A 26790-nucleotide genomic window follows, 5' to 3' on the forward strand; every position below is an offset into this window, starting at 1 on the left:
CCGGAATTCTTAAATCTCGCCTGCTGCAGATAACGTAATTGTAGTACTTGGGCTGTATTATTCAGAGGCAGACATTACTCGCACGAGAAATCAAAACACACATTCAAATAATTTTTAAAAATCACTAATTAACTGCTTAATTAATTATTCTACCGTACGTATTGTAATTTACGAATTGTAGCCGGCGAGTTTTCAAGGCGTATCCACATGAAATTAATTTCTAGAATAACACTTGTTTTGGAAATACGCGCCATCAAGCTCGCATAAAAAATCCACTGTTCCACATACGTTTTAAATAAAACGCTCATTTAAGCAACGAAGCGCAAAAGTAACTTGAACGCGCATGTATTTCGTCCCACACTTTCGGAAATAATATCTTGAAACTGGTGGCATCCTAGAGATTCATTCCAGGTGGATACGTCTTGCAATCTCACCGGCTATAATTCGTAAATTGCAATATGAGCCGCAAGTAATTAACTAAGAAGTTAATTAGTGAGCTGTCTAATTAGTTGTATATCTGTTTCGATTTTTCCTGCTAGCAATGCCCACCGCTTCGAATAATCGAGATCCAGGACAAGAATTGTGCTTTGCCACAGGCGATCTTTAAAAATTTCGGGAAACTTAAAAATTATCACCCCGTATATCACAGCATAAGTGCAAACTACCAGCAAAGAGCGTGATGTACTCAACTGCACAATTTCTTGGAGCGGCAGTGGCCTGGGCACTTGCTGCAGGGTTTACCTTTTGTGTACGGCTTTCCAAAGCGTTCAGGATAGTTGCCGCTGAAAGATCAGGATCAATATGAAGAGAAGCAGCTCGGTAACAGGGTTTAAAAATCTAGAAATGCTCTGCTTCAGGGCCACAGAAAGCAGCACTGAATGCAACTCACATGGGGCAGTAATTGCACACGTAGTTGTAGAACGGCTTCTTGACGACGTTGCGCCCGCAGTAATGAAGGCCGCATCCTACTTTGTGCGAACTGTACCACACCATCTGTGGAGAAGGGGCGGCATGGGAAGTTGTAGCGTATACAGCTACGGTCTTGGCACAGAACAAGTTCCATCGCTATAGGTAAGCAATGTATCACTTTGATTTTGCGGCATTCCTCAAAACTCATATCAAAACGAGCCGGCAGGAAACAGAAACGATTAATATAATAATTTTATCTACTACAAGGAACGCTTAACATTTTGAACGGACGAAGGACAAGTTCGCGCTGTTAAACATTTACCACGGTCCAGACCTACTGGCCCACCAACGAGCCACAACAACGATCATACACAGGATACAGTGTGCATGGGCTTTGAGACATGAAAATTATCTGCGCTTTGTGCTTGTAGCCGTAGCAGATTGCCAAGATGTGTTGTCACAGACCTGGGTGTAGTGGCCGACCACGGAAGGAATGTTATTTCCTGTATCTCCAAAAGAGAAGTTGTGATGTTCCAGAAACCATATCTTGATGGCGAAAAACCATGGCACTTTCACATTCGACACGAAGATATTTTGTCCACAGGATCCATAATCTGTTTCGGTAATGATGATGGCAAGGTTACTTGAGAAATATCTGACACACTTCCTGCAGCGCACATGTGCAGTTGCATTACAGTCATCATCATCATCATCATCATCATCATCAGCCTGGTTACGCCCACTGCAGGGCAAAGGCCTCTCCCATATTTCTCCAACAACCCCGGTCATGTACTAATTGTGGCCATGCCGTCCCTGCAAATTTCTTAATCTCATCCGCCCACCTAACTTTCTGCCGTCCCCTGCTACGCTTCCCTTCCCTTGGAATCCAGTCCGTAACCCTTAATGACCATCGGTTATCTTCCCTCCTCATTACATGTCCTGCCCATGCCCATTTCTTTTTCTTGATTTCAACTAAGATGTCATTAACTCGCGTTTGTTCCCTCACGCAATCTGCTCTTTTCTTATCCCTTAACGTTACACCTATCATTCTTCTTTCCATACCTCGTTGCGTCGTCCTCAATTTGAGTAGAACCCTTTTCGTAAGCCTCCAGGTTTCTGCCCCGTAGGTGAGTACTGGTAAGACACAGCTATTATACACTTTTCTCTTGAGGGATAATGGCAGCCTGCTGTTCATGATCTGAGAATGCCTGCCAAACGCACCCCAGCCCATTCTTATTCTTCTGATTATTTCTGTGTCATGATCCGGATCCGCAGTCACTACCTGCCCTAAGTAGATGTATTCCCTTACGACTTCCAGTGCCTCGCTGCCTATTGTAAACTGCATTACAGTATATGATCCCAAAAAATCTTGCATTTGATTGTAAGGCAATAAAAGAAAGAGAAAAACAGGTGTGGTAGGGGAGCACTGACTTTCGGCTGTCAGCGTTTTTGATTAGTTGTATTGTTCCGTATTTTGTCAACTTATTGGCGCCGTTAATAAGCAGAATGGAAATAAAGCAAATGATCTCTGTGCGAGTTGGACATCAGTCATCGTACATTTCTGCCGCTATACCTCTTTTTATACTAGACTTAATGGCTGTAGGTATATACCGGGTGTTTCAGCGAACACTTTCAAAAATTTTTAAACGCTGCCTGTGGCACATAGTACAGTTCTAGTTGATGAGCTGGTCTACTCGAAGAGGCGGACATTCCTTACCAAAAAAAATTGAAATGCATAATCAACTAATTAAGAATCATCTAATTATGTTTTAACTAATTACCTTATGGCCTATATTGCAATTTACAAATTGTAGCCGTGGAGTCTCGCAAGGCGGATCCATTTGGAACGAATTCTCAGGATGACACCAGTTTCGAAATATTACTTCCCGAACTTTGCGGAGAAATGCATTGACGTTCCAGTTACCATATTAAAAAAAAAAACATCGGTTTATGCATCCAAGCACAAAAGAAAGGAAAAGAAGAAAAAAAAACCAAGGGTCTCGCTTTTTTTTTTTGTCATGACCACATGAAGCCAACATGCAACGGAACCAAGAAAAGACCGAGGGAAATAACGGTGTTTCTTCTTTTAACGAAGTGCAGAAATAATAAGGAAAAGGTAAATTAAAATCGACGAAAAGATAACTTGCCGCCGGTGGGCGCCGAACCCACAGCTTCCGTACGCGTGCACAATACTCAAGATAGTGGACGGGAGGATGGCCACTGCCTCAGCTCAAGTGGTCGAGCATCGCACGCGTAATGCGAAAGATGTGGGTTAAAAAAAGTTATGGGGTTTTACGTGCCGAAACCACTTTCTGATTATGAGGCACGCCGTAGTGGGGGACTCCGGAAATTTCGACCACCTATTCTTTAACGTGCACCTAAATCTAAGTACACGGGTGTTTTCGCATTTCGCCCCCACCGAAATGCGGCCGCCATGGCCGGGATTCGATCCCGTGACCTCGTGCTCAGCAGCCTAGCACCATAGCCACTGAGCAACCACGGCAGGTAAGATGTGGGTTCGGCGCCCACCTGCGACAAATAATTTTTTTCATCGACTTTCATTACTTTTGTTATTTCTACACTTCAGCTAAATGCCACACTTATTTCACCTATGCTTTCCGTGGCTTCACTGCCTGTTGGTTTCATATAGAAAGAAAAAGGGAACTTTTTTCAGTGGGTGCAAGATACGCGCAGGCGCTGTCACTTTCTAGGATGCAAAGAACAGAAAGCGGCGTACCTTCAACCCAGCGTCCCGAGCTGTTGTCATGGACAAGAAGTTGGCAACTTTCCGCCCAGCGCTGCGCATCCTTAGCAGCTCCTTTGTGCCATGTCTGAAAAGGACAGAATTGGCTGTGTGGCTGGTATACTCGGCGAAATAAACCCCAGAGGTATGCTTTCTCTATGGGTATGCTTTGACGCATATTTGAGCGCATCGGTATGGTACGGATTCAATAGTCAGACACCTTCCATGCCTGCGAGCTTGGAGCCCTGACATCACACAGGCAGGCCAGACGACGTTTGGCGCGGTCGTCTTTGTTTCTGAAGCATGGTTTTCAGTGAGAGCGTCAGCCTATAACTGACGTCACCAACAAAGCGCGCAGGCAATTTGTTCGCTATCATGTTTGCTATCAAACTGCTCATGCGAGCTCTCGCTCTGCGTGAGCAGTTTCTGAATTTTTGTGGCTGTAATGGCTCAGCTTCGACAGCCAACTTGTGTACTCACAAGATGTTGATGTATCGTTACATGTCGGTGTGAATATTCGGCTCCAGTTCGACTTCGACGCGCAATTTGCAAGTTTTTGGTGGGAAAAGCAAGCTCTGCTGGCAGATGTAGTATGCGATCTATGAACAAAATGGAGTGTTGGTGGCCTCTTTTGTGGGAGTAACTGCTTGTGCACGCGAGAAATGGGCATACTCTATCGCATAGTAAGCGATAGCTCAAAACTGGAGTTAAACATGTTGCAAACCGTCGCTGATGCTCGTGCAAATTGTGAGCACTCTATTTGTACTTAGAGTGTTGATATATATACATTTGCATGTTTTGTTTTTTGGTGGTGAAATACACATTTCTTTGCGCGTCACCTGCAGCTTTGAACGAAAAGTTTTGCCAGACACGGTAAGAGTCAGTACAAATAAGCTTTCTTGTCGTGATTCTTGGCCTTTGCGACGAAAGTTACATCCTTGGTTTCATTTTGTAAATTTTGCAAGACATGTAAGGACATTACATTAAGACCATGAGCGTAGGTGGACGAGATGCTGGGCCGAGAGCGCCGAATTATTCTTCATACCAGAATCGCTTTTTCAGCATATCGGCTAATTATTCTGCGACTAAACACAAGGAATTTCTCTTAGGGTGGTTGATACAATTTTTTTGTGTGCGAAGCTGACCCTGCGGCATAGTTCTTTATTGAAATGAAAGCGTTACGGCAAAGAAGCGATCGGCACCTGTACGACTGGGTTTCCAAAATGAAAGGCAGCAGAAAAATGTCAAAATAAAGGTGGCATACCATTTCGAGCATATCGCTGGCTGGTGGATCAACTCTGGTGCGAAAAAAGTTGTGGTACAAGACGATTCTCTTCATCACTGGTCTGTACCGTGTATCCAAGCTCTGTTTTGGCAACATGTGTCCATACACCTTGGGCCCTTTATATAATCAATGAGTACATAAAGAAAATTACCGGCTTAGCATGCTATGCGAACTTGAAGCCACATTTTGTAGCGATCCACTTCCATTTTCCATTCTTTTCGGTTTTCGTCAGTAGATGGGATGCCGTCGTCGGGGTCGGCCACTCGATGCGACAGACGATACGAAAAGAAAAATGGCAAATGAACTAGATCGCTTCAACATACGGCCCTTGATACTCAAAGGTAAGTAAGGGCGTCATGATTGCCATGATTACAATTGCCGTGCCATAATTGCAATTAAATTCCCTACAATACAAGTGCGTTAATCACCCAGTGAGCTCGTTAACGCCAGTGGCCTCGTACGTGATTCCCTACTTAGTCCTGGGTTCGGCGGAACGCCGTCTTGCGAGGGGTGTACATTTTCTTCTTGACAGCAAACAAACACTCGCCATAGTTTGAAAAAAAAAAACCCTGATGACTCGGTATTTTTTTTTTGCAAACTTTTGCGAGTGTTAGTTTGCTGTCAAGAAGAAAAAAAGCGATTTCCTACTGTAATCAAATGCCGGGCATATTTTTAAAGCGAAGCTTTCTTAATTTCGCCTCTCTTTCCCACTTTGCAGGCATTTATGGCTGCTGTGTATCTGTGCTGTGCGTACTTGGGCCACTGGATGTGTGCAACTGGGAGTGTTTCCGAATAGACAAGTAGAACAAGAAGCAAGATTTGAAGTCGGCAACACAAGCAGAGTGTGGAGAATGAGGTAAGGCGAACAAAATTAGACCAGAGTAGGCATTCAGCGAGGAGCGTTGAGCTACACAGAAGGGCAGAAGAAGTGAAGACATTTGAGTAAACATTAAAGCAAGCTACGCTTATCATCGGTTCCCACGAATGAGTGGGATTCGCCTATTCTTTAGGCTATTTAAATAAAAAGAAATCGCCGTGGCATATAGCCCGAATTCACCTATGCGGTATAATCTACTTGATGAGGCATGCGTTACTTACGCGACAAACTACAAAATAAATGAGGTAATAATCAGATTGAATAATTAACGTTAAGACTACTTGATGACAGGTTTGCGATTTCGCGACTGCACTCCAGCTGTACTGAAGGCATTCACGCCTGTAGGAACTCTTAATCTGCCACTAGCTCCGAGATACTATTATCCCCGAAATCTGCCCCGAAATACATTAAAGCAAGCATAGTTATGTCGCCGGGTCCATGAGAGGGAGCTTTAGCTCGTGGTCAACTTCGATATCCTTAGTGAAATGCATGTAAAATTCAGAAATGCTTTTACGAAATAACGAGTGGAGCTATTTGAATAAAGTTTGTTGAATTTTAGTGAGAAAGTTAAACGATAGCAACTCCTCGAAGCAGAATTCAGATTTAGGACTTAAGATTTTTTTTTACAGAAACTGCCAACAATGGCTAGACAAAAAAAAAATGGAAGCGCGAAGTTTACAAGTCTAACTCTGCAACAAAAACAGTTATCGCGGTCCTATAAACTGCAGCGGTCATGGTATATCTCAAGCGGACAAATGTGATTAATGAATTTACGGCTTAAGTAGAACTATTACAATATTTAGGAGGTTTTTGAATAGTTCTATCCACAAATTAGTAATATATTGCAGAACGGTGTCTAACTCATCAATTTTGTTCGCTCAAAATGTACCCTAAGGTATAGTTTTGGTATCGCTTCTTATTTCTTAGTTAAAAAAGCTGTAGAAATGATACTTGAGTTGTTGTTTCTTGAGCTTTGCATTTTCAATAATTTTCTAAAAAAATTATGCGTGGCTCTGCTATCGCAAACACCAGACACCAACGGAGCTGGGGGAAGGCCCGTAAAGTAGTGCCAAACCGCACACACAGTCTAACTTTTGCTGGGCTTCCCCCAGCTCCGGTGGTCTCGATAGCAGTGCCACGCATAATTTTTTTTTCCACTGCGAGTTAGAGAACCGCCGAAGCGAACGCGCGGATTTTTCTCGGAGAGCAATGACGTCACAACTTCCGTGTCCCCGCCGCGCCGCTCCTTCTCCCCCACTAGGCTCCACCCACCCTCGCTGCGTCGCTATGCTGCTCGATGATATTTTTATATTCTGTTTTCCCGCTCTCTCAGCTCCCTCTCCCCCAGCTCGGCGAAGCTTAGGACGTCAAGAGAAACCCACCGAGGTTCTAACAGCTACACTGTAAAAATGTATCGCATAAATTAAAAATTCATTTCCCACATATAATGATCCTGACATTGGCCGTGCCTGACTTCAATACCAACGTATGCTCTGCAGAGTAGTCAACTAAATGTTAACTATGGTATCGTTTAATTTAGCTGACTCTTATTTGACTCGCAAAATTATGTCCGAACCTTCGAAATGACCAAGTGAAATAGCGGCATTGTGCTATAGCCTCCAAAGACGTTTTCTTTGTTAATCTACAAATCCTTAAGCTGCATCAGGGTGCTTAGCTCGGTGTAGAGTTGCGTGCAGATTTCGCGTGCATATCCAATCTTGATTAATTCTAAGCGCGAGTCGTCTTAAGAGGTAGATCTATAAAAATCCTCGGAACGCAAGCGTAATTTGATGAAAAAAAATGCGAAGATCTTTCGAAACATCGTGCCGGAAACAATTATGCAGATCAAACGCCCATCTTGGAATTTATGGGAAGCGGAGCTTTCGTGAAGCGGTTAATTCAATGCTATAAGTTTACCGATTTCATTCCTGCGTCTTTGGTGTAAAGGAGAAATGGCGCGCGCGCATTTGCCCTCGCGCACCTGTGCTGCACAATGCGACACCGCCGTCGATCATCTCGGAGAGCTGTTTGGCGTCGGCACGGCAGAAGTACGTGCGAATGTGGCCTAATGGTTAGAGCATCGGGATGCTGGGCTGGGGAACCGAGGTTATATTCCCGCGTCGGGCGCGTAATTTTTTTTAAGTGTGAGCTGAGGGGCAAGACAGCAGCAGCATCCAGCAGCCACAGCCAGGAAAGTCCGGGGGGCTTCGCAAAGAAAGCTTCGCCTTAAGATGCGTCATCAGTGGCCGTTGCTGCTCTGCTGCAGTTTCCTTCTGGTCCGGTGAAAGGTTCTCAGCTCTCGGGCCCGAACCACCGGTGATCTTAGTGCAGAGCTCGACGGGCAACGCTCGCGAGGACGGCACATGTTTCGCAAGCGCAACTGGCAATGCGCTCATTTTGTCATCGGCACCACCCGCGGGAGGCCCGCGGCGGCGATCACTACAGGCCACTGTCAATAACTCGAAAGCCACGCTTCGCTATCCTTGCATCTTTGTCATGGTATGCTTTGTCATGCTTCTGCCGCCTTTGTTTGTGATCTTTGGCCCACCGGCCCACTGTCAGTCAGCAGCATTGGATGGCTTCGGCGCAGCAATCACAACGTTCGTCTTTTGGCGAGCGTATAGACGTAAACTCTTCAGGGCGCTCTGTGAGCGGTTGTCGTTGAAGTTCTTCGTTTCTTCTCGAGTATATATATATATATATATATATATATATATATATATATATATATATATATATATATATACTCCTCTACGAAGCGTTTTGACGATATTTGTGGCTTAGACAAAATCTCAGCACTTGTATCTCGTTTGTGCGAAGAAGTATGCATAATATAATAATATTATATATCATTGTAATGACGACAGCTCTATGAACGCAGACAACGTTCGCTGAAGGAAGATACACTGCCTGCAAGCTTGTCGCACGCACTCATGCACAAGGCTCGCACCGGTACTGCACTTACGCTGAGTGTTATTGCACGCTGGCCTGCACACAAGGAAACAAGACGTCTTCCTGACATGGCGGAAGCGCTACCACCCATACAAACAGGTCGTCCATCGTGTAAAACGGCAACTGCGCCACTTGTTGCGGGAGTGTCCAAATTATCCAGCCCTCTGACGAAAGTACCGCGGGGCCAAGTGGCCAGCTTCGAGGAGCTAGGGGATCCATTCCTCAGCGGAGGCCGACAGTGTACTGCGAGCGCTGTTCGCTTTTACTGCGGAATCAGGCATTCTCCGCATATAGTGTGGCCGTACGGGAAGCATTCCTCGTTGGCAAGTCCTGTCTTCATCTCCCAATTCCCCAACTACATTACCCTTAACTGGCTGATGAACCATCCCTCTTTTAGTAAAGCTGTATCATAACCATCATATTTTGCTTCTCCGAATAAATGTACATAATATAATAATATTATATATCATTATAATGATAAAAGCGACCATAGAGCATGCCAAGTGCGGTAGACAAGTTTCTCAAACGATTCGTGTTCTAGTAACGGGCTAAAGGAACGCACGCGGTCGCTACATGTCGCTCAATATACAAGGCCAACGCCGTAAACGGAAAAGGTATATAGTGAAAGAGACGAACAATTCATGGACCGGCTGATTATAGTGCTTCAATGCAACATATTCAGCGGGAATATGCAACCAACGTATAATGCTCCATTTTAGAAGACTTTGCATAACGCGTCACATCTTTTTTTTTTCTCTTTTCACGGTAATTTAATGAGAATGATGGCTTTAGTGCTTGCGTTCTCAGTGTGCGTCTGTTATATTTGTTTCTTTTGTTCGAATGCATGCTGCAGAAGGTAGTTCGCGTTTGCACAAAAGACAATGTGAGTGTGAGCAAGTCAATTCGCTCCCTTATTTTTCTTATTTCCTTGTAGTAGGACACAAAGAGATGCTTCAACCTATTCATGAATCTCAATTAACCTGGCATATATAGAGATGTGGTCATTGTATCGACTTACTTGGCAATGTAGGAATATTTCCTCCGCAGCAAAGTCCTACTGAAAGCAGCCATAGAGATGTCAATTCGTTCAACATGTTTTGCATTTCAAGATAGTACTTTCGGCTGAGTGCTTCAAACTCTGCGGAAACAAGAACAAAAGAAATTATTAGACTTGCACGGGTCAAAATGCAGAATCTCGAAGCGGAGAACTGGGTTATGCTTCATTAGTTTGCTCGTGCACGTACACTTTATTAAGGCGAAAGCCTTAAGTGGCTCATACGTCGGTAGCCTTGACCCCCCCTATCCCCCCCCCCCCCACCAAAAAAAAACGCGTCGTCCGGTCCAATGGTACAAAAACTATCATCATAAGCAATGTCTCTTATCCCCCTAACCCCCTAAGCAAGCAAACAATGCAATGGCTCATCGCTCTCGTAATGCAGAGGCTACAAACACTCAGCAAGGTGAAGCGTATAGTGTAGACATTCATTGGGATCACTCGTACAACGTACAGAAACGCGGAGTCTAGTTGAATGGTACAAAAAACAACAACCACGTGGCCTTTTTAATGGCTCATACCCCCGTAAGCAAGCAAAAAAGGCAGTGACCTCGGTAAGGCTGAGGCTACAAGCGCTCAGCAAAGTGAAGCGAATAGTGCATACATTCATTGGAATCACCCATACAATACACAGAACAGCGTACGTAGAGAATGCAACGTAAAGTCGAAAAGAATCGTCGTTGGTGCGAGTCTGACGCCGCTATACAAGCGCGCGAAGCCGCAGCTAAGCGTCGAAAACGAAGCGAAGTCGAACTGCGAAAGCAGCAATGCGACGATGCGAGACGGCGCATTACCAAGTGTGCAGTAGCAGGCTTTCGTCTTCACGTGTTACAGGAGTGTAACATGCTGCCGAACGTTTCTGTGTAACTATGAAACACATTTTTAGGAGGCATTGTGATTTCGTCTTTGATGGTGTGGTGAAAATGATTGTTCAGGTCTGATCGCGCGTGCGTGCATGCGTGCGTGTGTTTGTGTGCGTGCGTGCCCTCCAATTGAACGCCTCTAGTTTACACAGTTATATGGTTTATATAAATTATTCATGGGTCTCGTCTTACATATACGTGTGTGTAGATAGATGTGAATGGCACCGCATTTCTTGTGCTCTGGTGCACCTTATTTCTTCTCTTTATTTACGAGCACGTTATGCGCGCAGTGATTACTGGGTCAGTAGTTAAAGGCAGTACAGTGCATTTCCATGATTTCTACTTGCTATGTATCGGCAAGCCCTGCTGTCATACTGGTAAAACGTGACTATTAAGTGCATAAAGTATTATGTACACCTTCTCAAGGAACAAGAACAAGAAATTCAATCGTACGGACTCACACATAACGAAGCAGTCAGTGGAGAACTGCACTTTATTGGAACCCTGTTGCTCAAAGTAACTGCGAGCGCTATACTCGAATTTCGCCCTCCTCACCTGTGCATCCCGTCATCACGATATCACACGTCTTGGTGATAAAAACATTCTGGAATGAATAAAAGGAAGGCTGTCTAACTTTACACAGAGATCGTGACTATATAGAACCTTTATAAACTGCCAAAAATTGTTAATTTTTTCAAGCATTATCTGAAATACGACGTTCAACGCCCCAAATTTGAGTCTTTAATATTTCTTTTCTATTTCTCTTTCGACAAGGAGCTTTCTCTCTCTTTTTTTCAGAGCATTTCAGTGCCGCAATCTACAGGTCGTTAATAAATAAATAAATAAATAAATAAATAAATAAATAAATAAATAAATAAATAAATAAATAAATAAATAAATAAATAAATAAGCAATAGCACCCAATCACGGTGACGACATTTTATTGCTAAACGATAACCAACTGCATTTTTCAGACGAGGAATGCTCTTCGGCATCTAATACGTTTCTTTTTTTAAATGCGTGTTCAGCAGGAAAGACTATTCCAATGTTACAGTCGTTCTAGAACGTGAATATATATTTATGGCGCTCCTCGATACCACAACTGAAAGTATATCCTTCCTCATTAATACCTTTAAAAATATTATCCTTATTGATGAAATTAACACAAAGCTCTTTAAAAATGGTGTCTACTTCAAGTATCATTTTTACTACATCTGGAAGGAGCCTCTATTGTGAGGTGTATTTCCGGTTGACTGCAAGATTGCGAAGGTTTGTTTGCTTCAAAATGGTCTGAACTTGAGCTTGTCGGTATGACTTCATTACGGGGAAACAGCGCGTAAAGAAAGAAAAAATAGAGACAAGACAGTGCCTGTCCGTCTTATCTCGCTTATTTCACGCTGTTTCTCCGTTATGAAGGTTGTTTACACACACACACAAAAAAAAAAAACGGAAATAAACATGCACCTGAAAACTACTACCCAATATTTTTTATATATCTTTCGTGCAGATTACTCGAGCATATAACTGTGCCGCATATTTACACCTTGAAATGAATAAGTTCTTCTTTTTGTTAAACGAAATATTTTTAGGAAAGGCCTCTCCTACGAAACCCAATTACTGCAGTCCCTAACTTATTTATGTTTTAATATGAATAAGAGCCAGCAAACAGATTACGTCTTTCTCGATTCTTTTCGTGTTCCTTATTGCTGTCTTATTTCTAAATTATCCGCCCTGTAGCTATTTACTGACTAACACTTTAATTGCTTCAGAATTTGTCACTTCACCGTCGTTTTAGTGTTGTTAACAACTGTCCCTCTCCTATTACTGCCGTCGTGCTTGAGGTACTCCAGGAGGGCGTCTTAGGATTACTTAGCTATCATGCACGAATGTATACAGAACAGAGCTACCTGGTATATTGCCAGAAACTATGACCACAGCCATAGCATAGCACGAATTAAGCTTGACATGTCATTGTAGTATTTGGAAACTCATTGCACAAGCACTCTGCTCTGTCTACTTCACGAATGTGTTCATGCCGATAGGCCACGCCAGCTAGCGCTTGAAAACCCCCACGCCTATCACGATTGCATAATCATCTTAGCTTCAAACTCATTCTTGGAAAGACAGGCGCCTTGAATTTATTTGCTCTACCTCATGACATATCTTAATGGAATGATCTTTCCGATGATAATAATGATGAAATAAACTTTATTAGGAAAAAAATAGAGCAGGCGATCTCGTGCATGTCACCCTCAGGTGGATGGCTTCCTTAGTCCAGGATGCCATGGCCCTCGGCTGTCCGCAGTACTCTGTTCACCAGTCGTCTCTGGTCCACCGGGTCAGCACCGGTCATCAGCTCCTCCCACTACTTTTCAGATGGCACTATGTTTGCTGGCACCTCCGTGACACCACTCCCAAACCATACGATATATCTTCCCGATGAAATTGCTTTTTGCAACAGATCGTGAAAACCTGTGCATGCGTGCTTTTCACCTAATATACCCTGTGCGTTTATTGTCTGCTGATATTCGTGTCCATTTCTTTCTAGTTTGTGAAGGTTTTGCTGCAATTCCTCATTTGTGGTGAATACCTAAGCATAGCCACACCCACACACGTACGCTGATGTTATTTCGCTTACTTCGCTTACTGAATAGTGCTCTTCGCTGCGGATCTCCAGAAACTCCAGGCACAGACAACCACGACGTCGTACCAGAGGGCGAGCATGCACAACCGATAGGGTGACAGCCCGAAGTTGAGCAGCGTCATCTTTTACCTTTCGCTCGTGGCAAACCCGCGGTGTAAAAGCTACGTAGTGAACTTTCAGACGAGGTCTGCTTTCAAAATGTCTTTCTTGGAGGTTATCGGTCGCTTTCCCGTTCGAAATTTGTTCACGTAGTTGGCCACAACCTGGCGGAACGCCTACAAACGATATTGAGGATTTCGTTGACCTCTGTAAGCGTGTCGATTGTTAAGTGACAGAGACCGGTAAAATTCAACACATAAAGAAACTATCGGTAATGACGTACTTCAAGTGCTCCTTGCAAAGAGCCCTCTCATTGTGTCGGAAGTCGTATAAGCATGCATGCCAAAGCTCTGAAGAATTGCGGAAGCAGTGAGCATTGACCAGACACCCTTAATGAGCGGCGCTACGCTCCTTTTGTTCATTATTCTAAATATTTTAGGATATGTATTTAAAATATATCTTAAATGTGTCTCTGCTTTGGTATGACAACGCATTTATTAATGCGATAGCATTATATGCAGCTTTCGCCCACTATGTATACGTATCCGTCCGATGAGAAATGTAGGCCGATCCCGAACGCAATGAAGCCTAACACAGCGTCTCAAAGCGTTAGCTGTCACGAGGGAAGAATGCGGGGAATTGGCACGTGACGCACGTGCCAGACGTTTCAAAGAGCAACTTTGGCATGCGAGGAGCCTGCGTGCTACCGTGGCCTAGTGGTTAGAGCATCGGGCTGCTGTGCTGGAAGACAGAGGCTCGATTCCATCATCGGTCAGGAGAGAGAGAAACAGAAATAGAAGACAGGAAAGGCAGCAAGGTTAACCAGATTCGGGTTTGCTACCCTGCACTGGGGGAAGGGGGTATGGGGATGAAGAGAGAGAGAGAGCACAGTTTCGCGCGCAGTGGAAGGTTCGCCCGACGTCTACACACGGTTCCCAAGACCTTTCGATATCAGGTAATTCAAGAGCGCTTTCGTGTCTTTCTGTGCCATCGATGCGTACGTCCAGGGTCCAAGGATCTTCATTACGGAAAATGATCTAGAGTCCAGCTGGTTTAGGACTGTCCGTAGAAATCGCGCTTGACGTCGTATTGGGGACAGATATATAGGATTTGTTCAATCGTTTCTGTGGTTCCGCAAGAGTCACACATGGGCGTATCCCCCATTCCAATGCGGAACGAGTGGGCCTTCGCAAATGTCACCCCGAGCCAGAGGCGGCACAATACTATCGCCTCAGAGCGGGAAATTTTTGATGGCACTTGCAGCTTTAAGGATGGATCCAGCCTATGAAGATGACACTTCGGGAGGTTGGGAGAAGACCAGTATTTGTGTGTCATAGCTTTAGCCACAATATGAAGCTTTCTTGCAGCGTCGGTTCTTGATAAGGGGATTGGAACTGGTCGGGCATCCAGATGGAATTTCCTTATAAGCATTATAGGTGGACTTTACTACCTCGGAGCTACCTAACAGGAAACTGGAGGGGTGTTGAACTGACGCGAGTGCGTCAAGTGTGCACCAAATTGCAAGTTTGTAAGAGATACGAGACATAGAAACGTCTCCTGTGACGCAAGTACTTACCGCGCGTACGTCATTGCACCTACACAAAAATATATCCCTCTCAAACCTGGAGCATGCTATCGCACACCATGACAATTAGCGGTAGCGAAAACCTACCCGAATCTCTGCAACGATAGTGGAAATGATTTAGCTCCGCACGTCGTACTATCTGAGAAAGTAGCGCGTCTTGAATTACCCGTCTCACACCGAATGAAATTAAGAAAGCGTCAAGGCGGACTATGTCACCATTTGCTGCGTGGGGGATTCGATATGCGAAGAAGTTTCTTTGAAACAAAGCCTCAAACATTAGCCACGCGAATTATTGACGCGATAATACTGTTGGTTACGGTCTCGACACAATAGGTGCCTTACTATGGGACGTGTACTGTAACGATTTCATTTTTCGCTCTTTTCGTCCATCGTCATTAGACAGATTTAGTTACACGTACGTAGAGGCTTCAAGTTCGCAAACGTGAAAAGCCTACGTATACCTTAAGGTACATGCACGCCATCTGAAACGCTTTTAGCTACACGTACGCGTCGCACGTCAATAGAGACCCCGTAGCCACATCTATCGGGAAATGTGAACACGGCGGTAGCCAATTTGATCCTGTCGCCGTGTTTCAATGCAAGCCGTCTGCGCGCGCGCGGCCCGCTATCGCTTGTTCGTGATCTCGCGGAACTCCCACGCGAAGCTGTCTACGTGCGCAAGAAACGCACGCAAAGAATTGAATCTCACGTACGTCCGTGAGAGGCACGCGCGCCCGCTACGTTTTACGCATGCGCACTGCTGACACGTAGAAGCTCTACGTACGCAAAGCCTCTACGAACGTGTAACTAAAACTGTCTATTGACTCGTACGCAGGAGTGCAGTCGCTATCGGCGGGTGCGGGCTGCCAGCGCCAGGGATGATAAGAAAAAGTGGAAATATTTCGTTACGAAATTCGGCTACAGTTTACTATATTCCGTGACCTGCAGTTTTTACATGCAGCTGCTTAATTTGTCGCTTTTTTTTCTTTTTATCCAGAATCGCATACTGATACTTCCCTTGAATTCCTTCCTGCATTTCATAAGGGTTGTTTGTGCGCACTTAATCGTACTTGAGCTTTTCTTTTTCTTTTTGCGAAGGAACTCCTGGTGCTGACGTCACTGGAGAAAAATTGGTCTACATGGGCGACGTCGGCCATGAACTCGAAGACCCTGCTCTTCTTATTTCTTTTTGCAAAAGCGATACAGTTAGAGAAAGATGTCAAGGAGCATTTGGAGGGTCTGAGAATTCGCGCTTCACCGTGGCCATTGAGCCGTTTGAGCTGATGGAACTCAATCTGTGTCGTCGCTTGCTCGATCCGACCGCTCTGCCGAGTGGCTAGTCATGAATCAAAGCCACGGTGATCAAGACGTATAAAACTAGATAAAATGTGTCTGTGACGTAGAAGCTGTCGCGAATGGCAGGAGGGCAAGGGCCGTATAACGAATGCGGACTGTCCACGTCCCGCAGGCAATTTGAGTATCAGTTGATATCGAGATGAGTCGCGCATCATTTCACTATTCATGAGCGGTCAGCTTGTACAGCGTAGATCAATCAAGCCGTGCGACTAGAAAAGTTCTGCCCTCTCATAGGCAGAGGCCATTCCACAATTGAAAAGGGGAGAGAAGCGGGGCAGATGTGTCTAGTGAAACTGAAACAAATTTCCATCATCGTTTTGTGTTCGACATTGTACAACTCTGGAGGCCCGTTTTAATTTCTGTTGGAAATGACGGGTTCATCAACATTCTTCGCGTGGAATGCAATCATTTCAATCTGCGAGCCGCGCGCCGCGAGAGCGAACGCCCAGCTTCGCAATGTTAAAGTACCGTGCGAAGTTGATTCCACGGGCGCGCAGCGTCCGAATGTAAGAGCGGGTGCGCAACGAGACGGCCTCGCATGGCGACGGCAGGGATTTTTTCGCTGTCCCATAGCGTCCACTGATAGCACTCATTTCACGCACCACAGAGCGCGCTCGAGCGCGCGCGCTGAGCGATGTTGAGTCACGGCGTTCCGGCGACGCGTAAATAATATTGGACGAACGCGGAACCCGTACTACGAAAACACGGAGCCGATCTCTCGGCGCGAGCGCGTGAGCCGCCTACTTGGAATCGCGAGCATTTTTGCACCAGGTGACACAACGTCCCCCTCCGCACTCTGAGTCAAGAAAACTCCGCCGGAAGAAGATATGGATCCTCCTGATTCAGCGGCAGTTCCTCGTCGCGCGCAGCCGCCCTCATGTGCGCGCTTGGGCGAGGGCGCAGCGTTCAGTCTATCCGCGCTAGCGGCGGCTGCCTGCGCTGAGTTGTGAATGCGCTTCGAAAACTTTCTTCGGTACCGCGCCCAGACCGAGTGCTGCGATCGGACCGAAAAAATGCTCCCGTCAGAGAGTGTGGCGCGTGGTCGGCCGTGAGTTGAGCGATCAGTGCGCCGCCTCGTACCTGCTGTTTCAATGAAGAGCCGGCGAACACCGTAGCCGCTGCACCATGAATTCGACAACTGCGGGATCACCGTCGCTCGGCACACCACCCACGCCGTTGGAATACGATGGGTGTTACGGCTATTGGCTCGACCTGTCGTTTCAAGCCGTGGTCGTGGGTGTCGCGTCCGTCGGTGCTGTAGTCAGTGCTGTTATGGCTGTGGCCCTGATTCTCCGGTCGCCAATGCCGGTAGGCTGTTTGTCTGCTCGACTGCTCGCGAGCACTTGCATCGCGGCGGTGACTCTGTGCGTTGCTTCGCTCGCGACTCCGGCGTTTCAACTCAGCGGCAGCGCACCCGGCCGCGTAGAGTGCGTAGTGACGGGGTCCCTGTACCTATCCTCGGTGCAGACAATGGCCTTCTGCATCGTGTGTCTGAATGTGGACGAGTACATGCTTGTTATGCACTACGGCTCCCCGCATCGCAAGTGGATGAAACATGTCTTCAGCGTCGTGCCCTGGTTGGTCTCCTGGGCGCTGACCATTCCGCGCTCGGTAGAATACTGGGGATGCTTTCGACCAAACAGGTTCACTAGTCACTGCATGCTGCAGGGCCCTTGGTCGACTCACGTCGTGAACGGAATCGCCACAGTGTTAGTGCCCGTAGGTGTCACCACCGTTATTTACATGGTGCTCATGTTTTACGTGTTGTCAGCGAAAAAGAAGTCTTCTCAGCCTTTGCCAGACACGAGTATGCCACGCTTCATTCAGGTTACGAGCTCAAGAGACAGCAGTCAAAAGCTTGAAAGGGACTTATCTTCATTGCTCTTTGTGCTGTCGCTTGTGTGTACTTTCTACGTAGGCTATCTGCCGTACCTGATAATAGAGAGTTACTTCATGGAGTACGTTGGTTGCCTGGGCATTCGCTTGGCATACCTCTGGTGGATTTGCGTGGGTGGCTGGGGTCCCTTCTTTAATTTGGTTAAATGTTCAAAATATCGAAGTGCCTGTCGTAAGTCGTGGTGCGGGCGAACGTTTTCTGGTTCAGATGGGAGAGCAGAGGACTTTGGAATGTAATTGGTGTTGCAGTATGCACCAACATAGATCAACGCTTATTACCATCTGCTGCCCCGCTACAGGCAAAATATAGGCGCATTGTGTAATAGACGCGATTAAACTTCTGGGATTCATGGTCTACGCTCGGTGATGTAGTTTGAAACTTTCTGAGTACTCTGTCATGAATCGGTACGTCTTTAGAATACTCCAGCACAAAATTCGCTATAAAATGTAGTATCGAATGCGAAACCTTGGCTCGAATACGAATCAAAGAAGGAAGTTCTTTGACGCACATTCGGCAGTCTCGCGGATTCGATTGCACAAATGTTTGCGGAACATTCATTGAAAACATCTGGGTCCGTATTCACGAAGATGTCCGTTTCTGAGTTTGTTACCGGACGGCCGCCCGCATTGGCGAATAGTGTATATATATATATATATATATATATATATATATATATATATATATATATATATATATATATATATATATATATATATATATATATATATATATATAATCGCTATCATAATCGGCCAGTATTTTTTCATACGAACCACTCCGGTGCACGAACTCTTTGTTAATGGGGGTTCTGAACTTTATACGTCGAATAAATTGGTGAAGTAAGCGCAAAGAGACGCTGGATGTCGAATGAAATTGCTAAGGGGTAATGTGCGCAATTTCGACATGAAAAAGTGCAAAACGATTTTATAGTGCACTAAATATTCAATTTAGTGTTACCGGTTGTGTCCTTGCCTAAAATGGCTTGAAATTTACGCTTGCGAGTGTACAACCTTTTGTTTTGCCTATCCGTATTCGTGTTTCATTGCTTGAAGTGTTCGTGCCTGATGTCGCCGCACTTAACTGTTGCGTTGAGAGCGAGCGTTCTCGAAACTGTCACCCATGGCGGCGTTCATCGCTGCCCTACTTGTTGTATCGACGTCATATTCCGCGATTGGGCTGCAAGTACTATACATTTCTTTGTCTTATTGGATATGTTATCCAGCGCTGTAATTGTTCGTTACGGGCTGAGCCTCATCACGAACAAGCGCAATGAGGGGTTCTGCCTGTGTACACCGCGACTCCAAAATGCAATGCAGCGTTCAGTGAACGTGTACCGACTTCTTGATTCGCTCGTGCGCAACCCAAATGAATGTCTCCTTTATTCTTCTCTTTTTCCTTTCTTTCTTCACCCATTCTTTTTATTTGTAACTTCTTATAGGGATCCGCTTGCGCTCTTTCTATTCCTAGAGCGATGCGGTTGGCAATAACTGTCATCGGAAATCATTCCATTTTATCAATGACAACTCTATCACGAAGAGACTTATTACACTATTTTAAACGTAAAGCTCTAAGCACCAGGTGCAAGGTACAGTGTGAATGCACGAGTGTTAACTGGTCCGGCCTCCTTGCACCAGTGGCGATGTAACCATATATTTTGATTGAAAGTTCTAAGTTCTTTTTTTTTTCAGTCTCCTGCTCTAGTAGGAGACAGACAAACCCCTCCATTCGCCATTTTCCGCATAGCCGCAGTATGCGATGGTTAGTAATTTTTCCTTGACAGCATATTTGTTGCGGGCGAAAACGCACATTCTGTTCATACGCCTATTGTAGTTGTTGCTGATCTTGTACAGATCGTGTTGAAGGTTCTGCTCTACAGAATACATTTGCGAATGAGAAAGAATAATAGTAATTAAAGATTATAAGAGCTAGGTATTATGGTATATATGCACAATGAAGCTTCCACTGGCTGAGTCAAACAGCGGATGATACGATCTCAAATGGAGACGTTCCCAATTACTGACCACTGTGAGTACAACAATATGAACGGAAAATTCCTACTGTTCCCTTAATTCGATGTATGACACCGGGACAATTCTTGTGATTGACAGTGTGTGAAGGCCCTGGTGGTGCCAGTGTAAAGATAGTATAACTAAATATTTACTTCCTTATTCAAGAGGAGAGTGTTGGATATCATTTGTGCCAAAAGTTGTATATTTAAAAGTGGCTCTATTGATTGTTTACTTTTTTGTGTGCGGTGGTACTATAATTTTCGCTAAATAAAATGCCAATCAACGACATTGATCGTGCTGTTCTAATAAGTGCTGACATAGCAACGTAACGCTGAATTCGTCGATCGCGCCCCCGGGGGTAATTCTTGTATTGTCGTCGGGGTCTTGTGTTTGCTCAATTCTGGATAATATAGTTAGAGAAGCTGATTAACATAAAGAGTGCCCTTACCGAGGGTTGAAGTCTGATATTACTTTACAATTTTTGTGCGTGTGTGGGAGCCAGTTACTTTCCTTCAACTCTGCCTGTCGTCACTGCCACCCCCTTTCCCGGATTGCTACACAGTTCTCCAGAATGTTAGGAAAGTTATCTCCCGTATCCGTCGCATTGTTGACTATCTGCTTATATAAGCATTCTCGTTTCATGCAAGCCAGCAATAATACGCATGCGAGAAAAGAGGGTGAGAAGGAACCACAGGGTGCGCCTGTGGTTAGGACAGGGCTCAACATCGCAGTGATTCCAGCGTGCTTCGTTATTTCAACGCTACCGGCAGCGCTGACTTTGCCGAGAGCGTCGACGACATGCGTGTAAGCTCAATGACGCGTGGTCGGGATACAATGGGTGCCGCTTACGGAAACAAGCCACGGTAAACCACGCTGGTACACACAGTGCGCGCATTTCAAGCCGCCCGAAAGCCCGACGAAAAGCGTTTCGCGAACTCTGAGCATGCGGCACTTACGTGTTTGAAAGGAATACCGCCGTACGGATGCGCTGGGCGCCGGTCCGCTGATGCCCCGGGGCCAAGGCCCTAATGCGCTCAAGGAGTGCTCTTCGGGCGCTCGGCGAGGCAAATAACGCCCGCGCTGGGCGAGCGGTTAGCCGCCAGAGAAAGGCAAATAGCGAGGAGGTGGAGGAGAGGACGCGGGTTTCGCGCGTCGTCTTCTCAGGCCGGAGCCAGCCACCTCGTCGCCAGACGAGGGTCGCGTGCGGCGCGCCGACGGGCACTTTCAAAGAAGGCCGCGTTTGCAAGACAGCCTGGAAGGTAAACATTGAGTACTGACTCGGGAGCTGCCGTCCGGGGGGGAAACAAAGCGCGCTCTTGCAGTGGCTCGGGCAAAGGCGGTGGATCGTACACGTATAGACACGCTTGCACTCCGCCGTCGGCACACTTTCGAGTTTTACGCTTACAAACATTCAACTAAGGATGCGAACGCAGCAAGACTACGCAGTGGGCACGTGGTGCACATTCTCGAATCGCCCACAAAGGGCTTGTAATACGACGAAGTGTCGTGCGCATGTTTTGCACAAGGTATGATCGAACCGGCAGAGAGCCGAGCAAAGCCTGCATGGGGACGCCCAATGAAAGGCGATGTGACCAGCGGCGGCGTGCACTGCCGCTGGTCGTATTGCTGTGCAATTCTAGCACAGGGCTAGTCCGCACGTCCTCATTTTCCCGCGGCTGAGTAGTGCGCCGGAAGAAGAATTGAGCAATAAAGCATTGAATACCTCTCCTCAGCAATTGTAGCGGTGGTTTTCCACAGCTTCACTGGCCATCCGCGTTCGCATAGCGGAATGGCGAGTCATTTTTTTTTCATTAATTTTGCGGTAATATAGGTTGATTACCAGAAATGAAGGTTAAAGTTTCAGTTTTATGAACTTCGCTTGAAACCCCAGCGCCGGTACGTCAGTATGACGTCACTCATTCCATTTTTTTTTCGTATTTAGGCCGTTGTGATCGACTCAGTAACGGTTCTTGAAACTTGCTAGTCTTTGGTTATTTTGGAATACAATTCATCCCATCTTTACCGATAAAGAAGCTAGCTGATCCCGATCACACGCCGTCAGAATCCGAGATGTCACACCGAGATGATGCGAAAATTGTAGGGGTGGTGTTGCCAGCCGCCTTTCGTTCTTGCGGCTTTTTTAGCTTCGAGCTTGCTCGCACGCTGGCGTGCGAGCAAGAGGTAGAGTTGCTTTTATTGGCATTGTAGAACAGTAATTTACTCATGCAGCTCAAATATGTTTTCTTTCCTTAGCTCTTCCGCTACTTAAATTAAATTGTATGTTTCTGTCCGTTTATGTGATTGTGACACGTTGCTATATAAGCAAATAGCCAAAGGGGTTACCGACCTGCAAAATGTTTCAAAGAAAGTACAATTAACTCGCAGCGTGCACGGTGCCAGAGGTCGAAAGGCAGGGATATGCAATTGAAAGGGCAGTGGTTGCAGTAAACAGGAAAATTTGGACGCTAACTAAGGCAGTGAATTTTACGGTCATTGACATCAACCGAGAAGTGCACCGAGCAGGCCGCAGAGGCGCTTTGTGCGTGACGGGTGTTGCGAAGTCGGGAGTCCGTGCGGTCGCGCGGGTTCCATGAATAGTGCCAGGAGAAAGAAAGGTCCCGAGCGACGTTTAACAGAACAGAAAAACGTATATATATATATAAAGGTACATGATTCAGCTTTACAAACACGGCTCCTGCTCTCGGAGCACACTACATGCTAGAGTCTTTCCATGTCCTAGCCTCCCTCCGAGCCGTCCAGATCCGCTTTTTATGTCTTTTATTTCCCTTTTTCACTTGTCGAGGGAATTCATTGGCCAATCACAAACGCCGAACCGTTCAGCACATCCCGCCCCCAACGTCCCACCCTTTTGGTGGCTCTCCTGTCTCCAACGTCGCACAATACGAGGCGACCACGTGGCATACTGTGAACCAGCCGTCCACGCCTTCCCCCGGAATCTCTCGGCCATGACCCTATCATCAATCAGTGGCCTCTTCGTGACGGTCAGGAGCGGGCGACGTTGTTTGTCTTGAAGCTAGCTGTCATTTACGGGCGCTCGAAAAGCCGAAGATCTGAAACATGACTACCTGTCCGTAAGACTCAGGTAACGCTGATTGAGCTGCCTTGAGTGACGATGAGGAGTGATGAGCACTCGTGATAGCCGCATGTCTACCGGTGAAGCATCCTTTATTCTGAGGGATCGTCAGGCTCAATACGGGATACATTTTCGCGATAATGTCGCAACACCAATTGGACGTCTATTGGCGGCACGGGCAGTAGCTTTTTTAGGTGGGCCCCAGGCAATCAGGAAGGAAGATTAAGTATTGAATGTAGTGACACACCAGCCAGTGACACACCAATGCAGTAACACACCAATTCGGCCACAAAGAGTTAAGAAAAGACCCACAAAGGATAAGAATAGGGACGGTAAAATTTGTTACATAAACATGCAACGTGGTCGCAAGCAGGAAAAACGGCTGGAAATACAAAACGCAGCTGAATGAAAAAGCTATTAGCGTCTACGCCTTGACCGAAATGCATCTACGGGATTTGGGGAAGCCGCCTGTTATTGACACTCTTGTATGGGAGAGGTGCAACGGATCTATATTTTGGGGGTTTACGTGCCAAAACCACGATCTGATTATGAGGCACGCCGTAGTATATAGAGGACTCTGGAATAATATGGACCACCTGCGGTTCTTTAACATGCACCTAAATCTAAGTACACGGGTGTTTTCGCATTTCGCCCCCATCGAAATGCGGCCGCCGTGGCCGGGATTCGATGGGGTTCAACAAAATGACTAGGCCAACGAAGCGCAGAGGCGTAAGCGTGAAGTGGCGCAGGCTAAAATGGGCATGTAAGGGGCATTTATGGATTAACGGCACATGAGAAGTCAAAAAGACATGGCTTGGAGTAGCTTGCCTATGGACAGGTAGTGATAGCATAGATAAAAATAAAACATTGATTGACTGCGCTAGAAGCAATATTAATGCATTCAAGAAATCGGGCCAGGTGATATTAGTGGGGAGATATGAATACGCAAATGGAGTATTTAGACGGATATACTGATTACAACGGTCCTCTAGTGCTGGATCTGTACGATGAACTCAACCTTATAGTAGTTAATATGGAGAATAAATGTCATGGACAGGTAACGTTGCAAATGCGGAAATACGCAGTCATGTTCTGTAGCTATGTAAGAGCACTCGGAGATCCAACTGAATATTCACCAATGGCTATACAAGGGATGAAGACGGTGAGAAGATGCGCTGCAGTACATCAGAGATGTTATTAAGGATAACTGCGGCACAAGAGAAAGCGTAGCTCACACCCTAACAGTTCCAGCAGCAGAGAAGCCTGAGAGATAAAAATTTAGCTTACAAAACTTTTACGGGAAAAAAGCAGAAGAAAATGCCCTTAATAACACCACCGCAGGACCCGATGAAATCCCAATACAGCTAATCAAAATCCTCGGTCCAAAGAGCAAGGCACTGCTTACTAATGCCATAGAGCGAGTTATTAAAACGAAGAAAATTCCGGTTGGATGACGTGAAAGCAAGATGAACCTCATCTACAAAGGTTGAGGTGATAAGGCTAAGACGAGTTACGGTGACGTCGGTGATATATATAATGGTAATGCAAGCCATAAAATTAGAACTGTCGGAGTAGTTGGGGCAAAATGTTGTGCTGGTGGAACTACAGAATTGGTTCACACCAAGCAGATGCTTAGAGGATATGTTTGTACTAACTCAGTGCATAGCGATTTAAGTAGCTCAGAATAGACCTTTATGGTTAGCTTTTTTAGATATTAAGGGAGTTTACGGCAACGTAGACATGGTATTGTTATAGGATATTCTCAAGCAAGAAGGTGTAGATGACGATTTCGTGGAGCTGCAGAGAGATATATAGAGACAACCGCGTACGAATAGTATGGAAAGGCCGAAAATGTAATGCAGTGGTGGCAATTCAACAATTACTGAAACAAGGATGCCATCTGTCTCCGTTGTGGTTCACGCTTTGTGTTAAGCACATAGAAAGACGACTGAAAAACAGTAAATTGGGGTTTGTTTTAACATACATGCGTTGTGGACAAATGGTGCAATAGAAGGTGCCCGCACTGATGTGTGCGCACGACATAGTGCTACTAGCAGACAATGAAAGACATTTACAGGGACTTGCGAATATGTGTGGAAACGCAGCAACGAATCTACAAGCCTTAAGTTTAGCACTGAGAAATCGGAAATTACGATCTTTAATGGAGATACATGTAATTACGGGGTATCAATACGACAGCAATTCATACCCATAGAAAAGCGATTGAATACCTCGGCGTATATACATTAACTAAGGAAAGTCTTACTCAAGCATTCAGCAAGAGAATCCGAATATAAAGGGAAAGCAGAACGCATCAATAATGAAAGATGCATATATATAACCCTTTAGGGCCACAATAAATACGAGGTGGTGCGTAGAACCTGGAAAGGAGCAATGGTGCCAGTGCCAGCATTCGCAAGTGCCATTCTGTGCATAAAATCTGATGTCTTGTCAGGACTGGAAGTTAACGAAAGATCGGTAGACCGATTGGCTGTGAAAGCCCACGGCAAAACCACAAATGACGCAACGCAGGGTGACATGGGTCGGGCCTCTTTTGAAGTCGGAGAAACGCAGAGCAAGATTATATTTGAAGAAAGACTCAGGAACACGGATTAAAATAAATGGGCGGCTAAAGTGCACAACTATCTGTACCTGAAAAGCGTGGCAAAGAATGGAGGAAGAGGTCAAGAAAGTTGGCAAACAAATACAGGGTAATTGAAAGTGTAAGTAGACAAACAGAAGTCATCAGAAAGAAAGTGAGAGAAACATAGACGGTAAATTCGATGCAATGAATGGAAACAAAACGGTCAACGGAGATTTACAAGAATGATTAGAAAGAAATTAGAAGGGAAATTCTGTACGTTAACGCATAGGGCAGTTCCTTGCTAGTTGAGGCTCGAGTTAGTTGCCTAAGCACAAAAACATACCGAATATAGTATTCCCCACTAGATGAGGCATGTGTATGCTGCAGCGAAAATCCGGAGACCACTCAGTACATACTTATGGAATGCGAAGGGATTCATTCATTGAGACCCGTCGGTAACGTACACGTTCCAGAAGCGCTTGAATTTAGAGTGGACTGAAGCATCAATGGGCCAGCAGTCAAGATAAGCAAAAGTCGTTCAGAGTATTAGTGGAAAAAAGAAAGCAGAGAAGAGATTGATACGACGGGATCCATTACGGGCATAGGTGGCGGTACAAGGTAGATTGATAAGTTTTGAGGAAGAGAAAATCGATTAAAGATAAGTATACAAAAATGCTAGGATGAAAAGCATGTATTGCGTACCTGAGTAACTCAAGCAGGCTAGGTGACTATTTGTCAGCGCCCCGGTTCAGAGGAGATGCCAATAAACCATCATCATACGCAGCAAGGTCGAGCACGTCGTCTCTTCTTATTCAACACGTTTTAATGCTAAGTGAAGG

General features: G+C 45.6%; 1 protein-coding gene and 1 long non-coding RNA gene across 3 annotated transcripts in view; one reads left to right on the forward strand and one right to left on the reverse strand.

The window, feature by feature from the left end:
• Positions 1–21717, reverse strand: part of LOC135898033 (cysteine-rich secretory protein 2-like) — a 31048-nt gene extending 9331 nt beyond the window's left edge. The window contains exons 1-8 of one of the 2 annotated variants that reach the window (XM_065426762.2): positions 21230–21717; positions 11239–11287; positions 9785–9904; positions 4917–5053; positions 3647–3740; positions 1375–1523; positions 890–993; positions 691–782 (exon numbers count right to left, since the gene is read on the reverse strand). In XM_065426762.2, coding sequence (XP_065282834.1) covers positions 691–782; positions 890–993; positions 1375–1523; positions 3647–3740; positions 4917–5053; positions 9785–9904; positions 11239–11254 — 712 coding nt within the window. In that variant the 5' untranslated portion in view covers positions 11255–11287; positions 21230–21717. The remainder of the gene's footprint in view (positions 1–690; positions 783–889; positions 994–1374; positions 1524–3646; positions 3741–4916; positions 5054–9784; positions 9905–11238; positions 11288–21229) is intronic. The other variant, XM_065426763.2, reaches the window with a different exon arrangement.
• The window catches only part of LOC135898034 (uncharacterized), a 64785-nt gene that overhangs the window by 22865 nt on the left and 15130 nt on the right, over positions 1–26790 (forward strand). The window contains exon 2 of the long non-coding RNA XR_011511026.1: positions 5656–5793. This is a non-coding gene — a long non-coding RNA (uncharacterized lncRNA). The remainder of the gene's footprint in view (positions 1–5655; positions 5794–26790) is intronic.

This window comes from Dermacentor albipictus, chromosome 1 (assembly GCF_038994185.2).
Source record: "Dermacentor albipictus isolate Rhodes 1998 colony chromosome 1, USDA_Dalb.pri_finalv2, whole genome shotgun sequence".
In the NCBI taxonomy this organism is placed as follows: Eukaryota; Metazoa; Arthropoda; class Arachnida; order Ixodida; family Ixodidae; genus Dermacentor; species Dermacentor albipictus.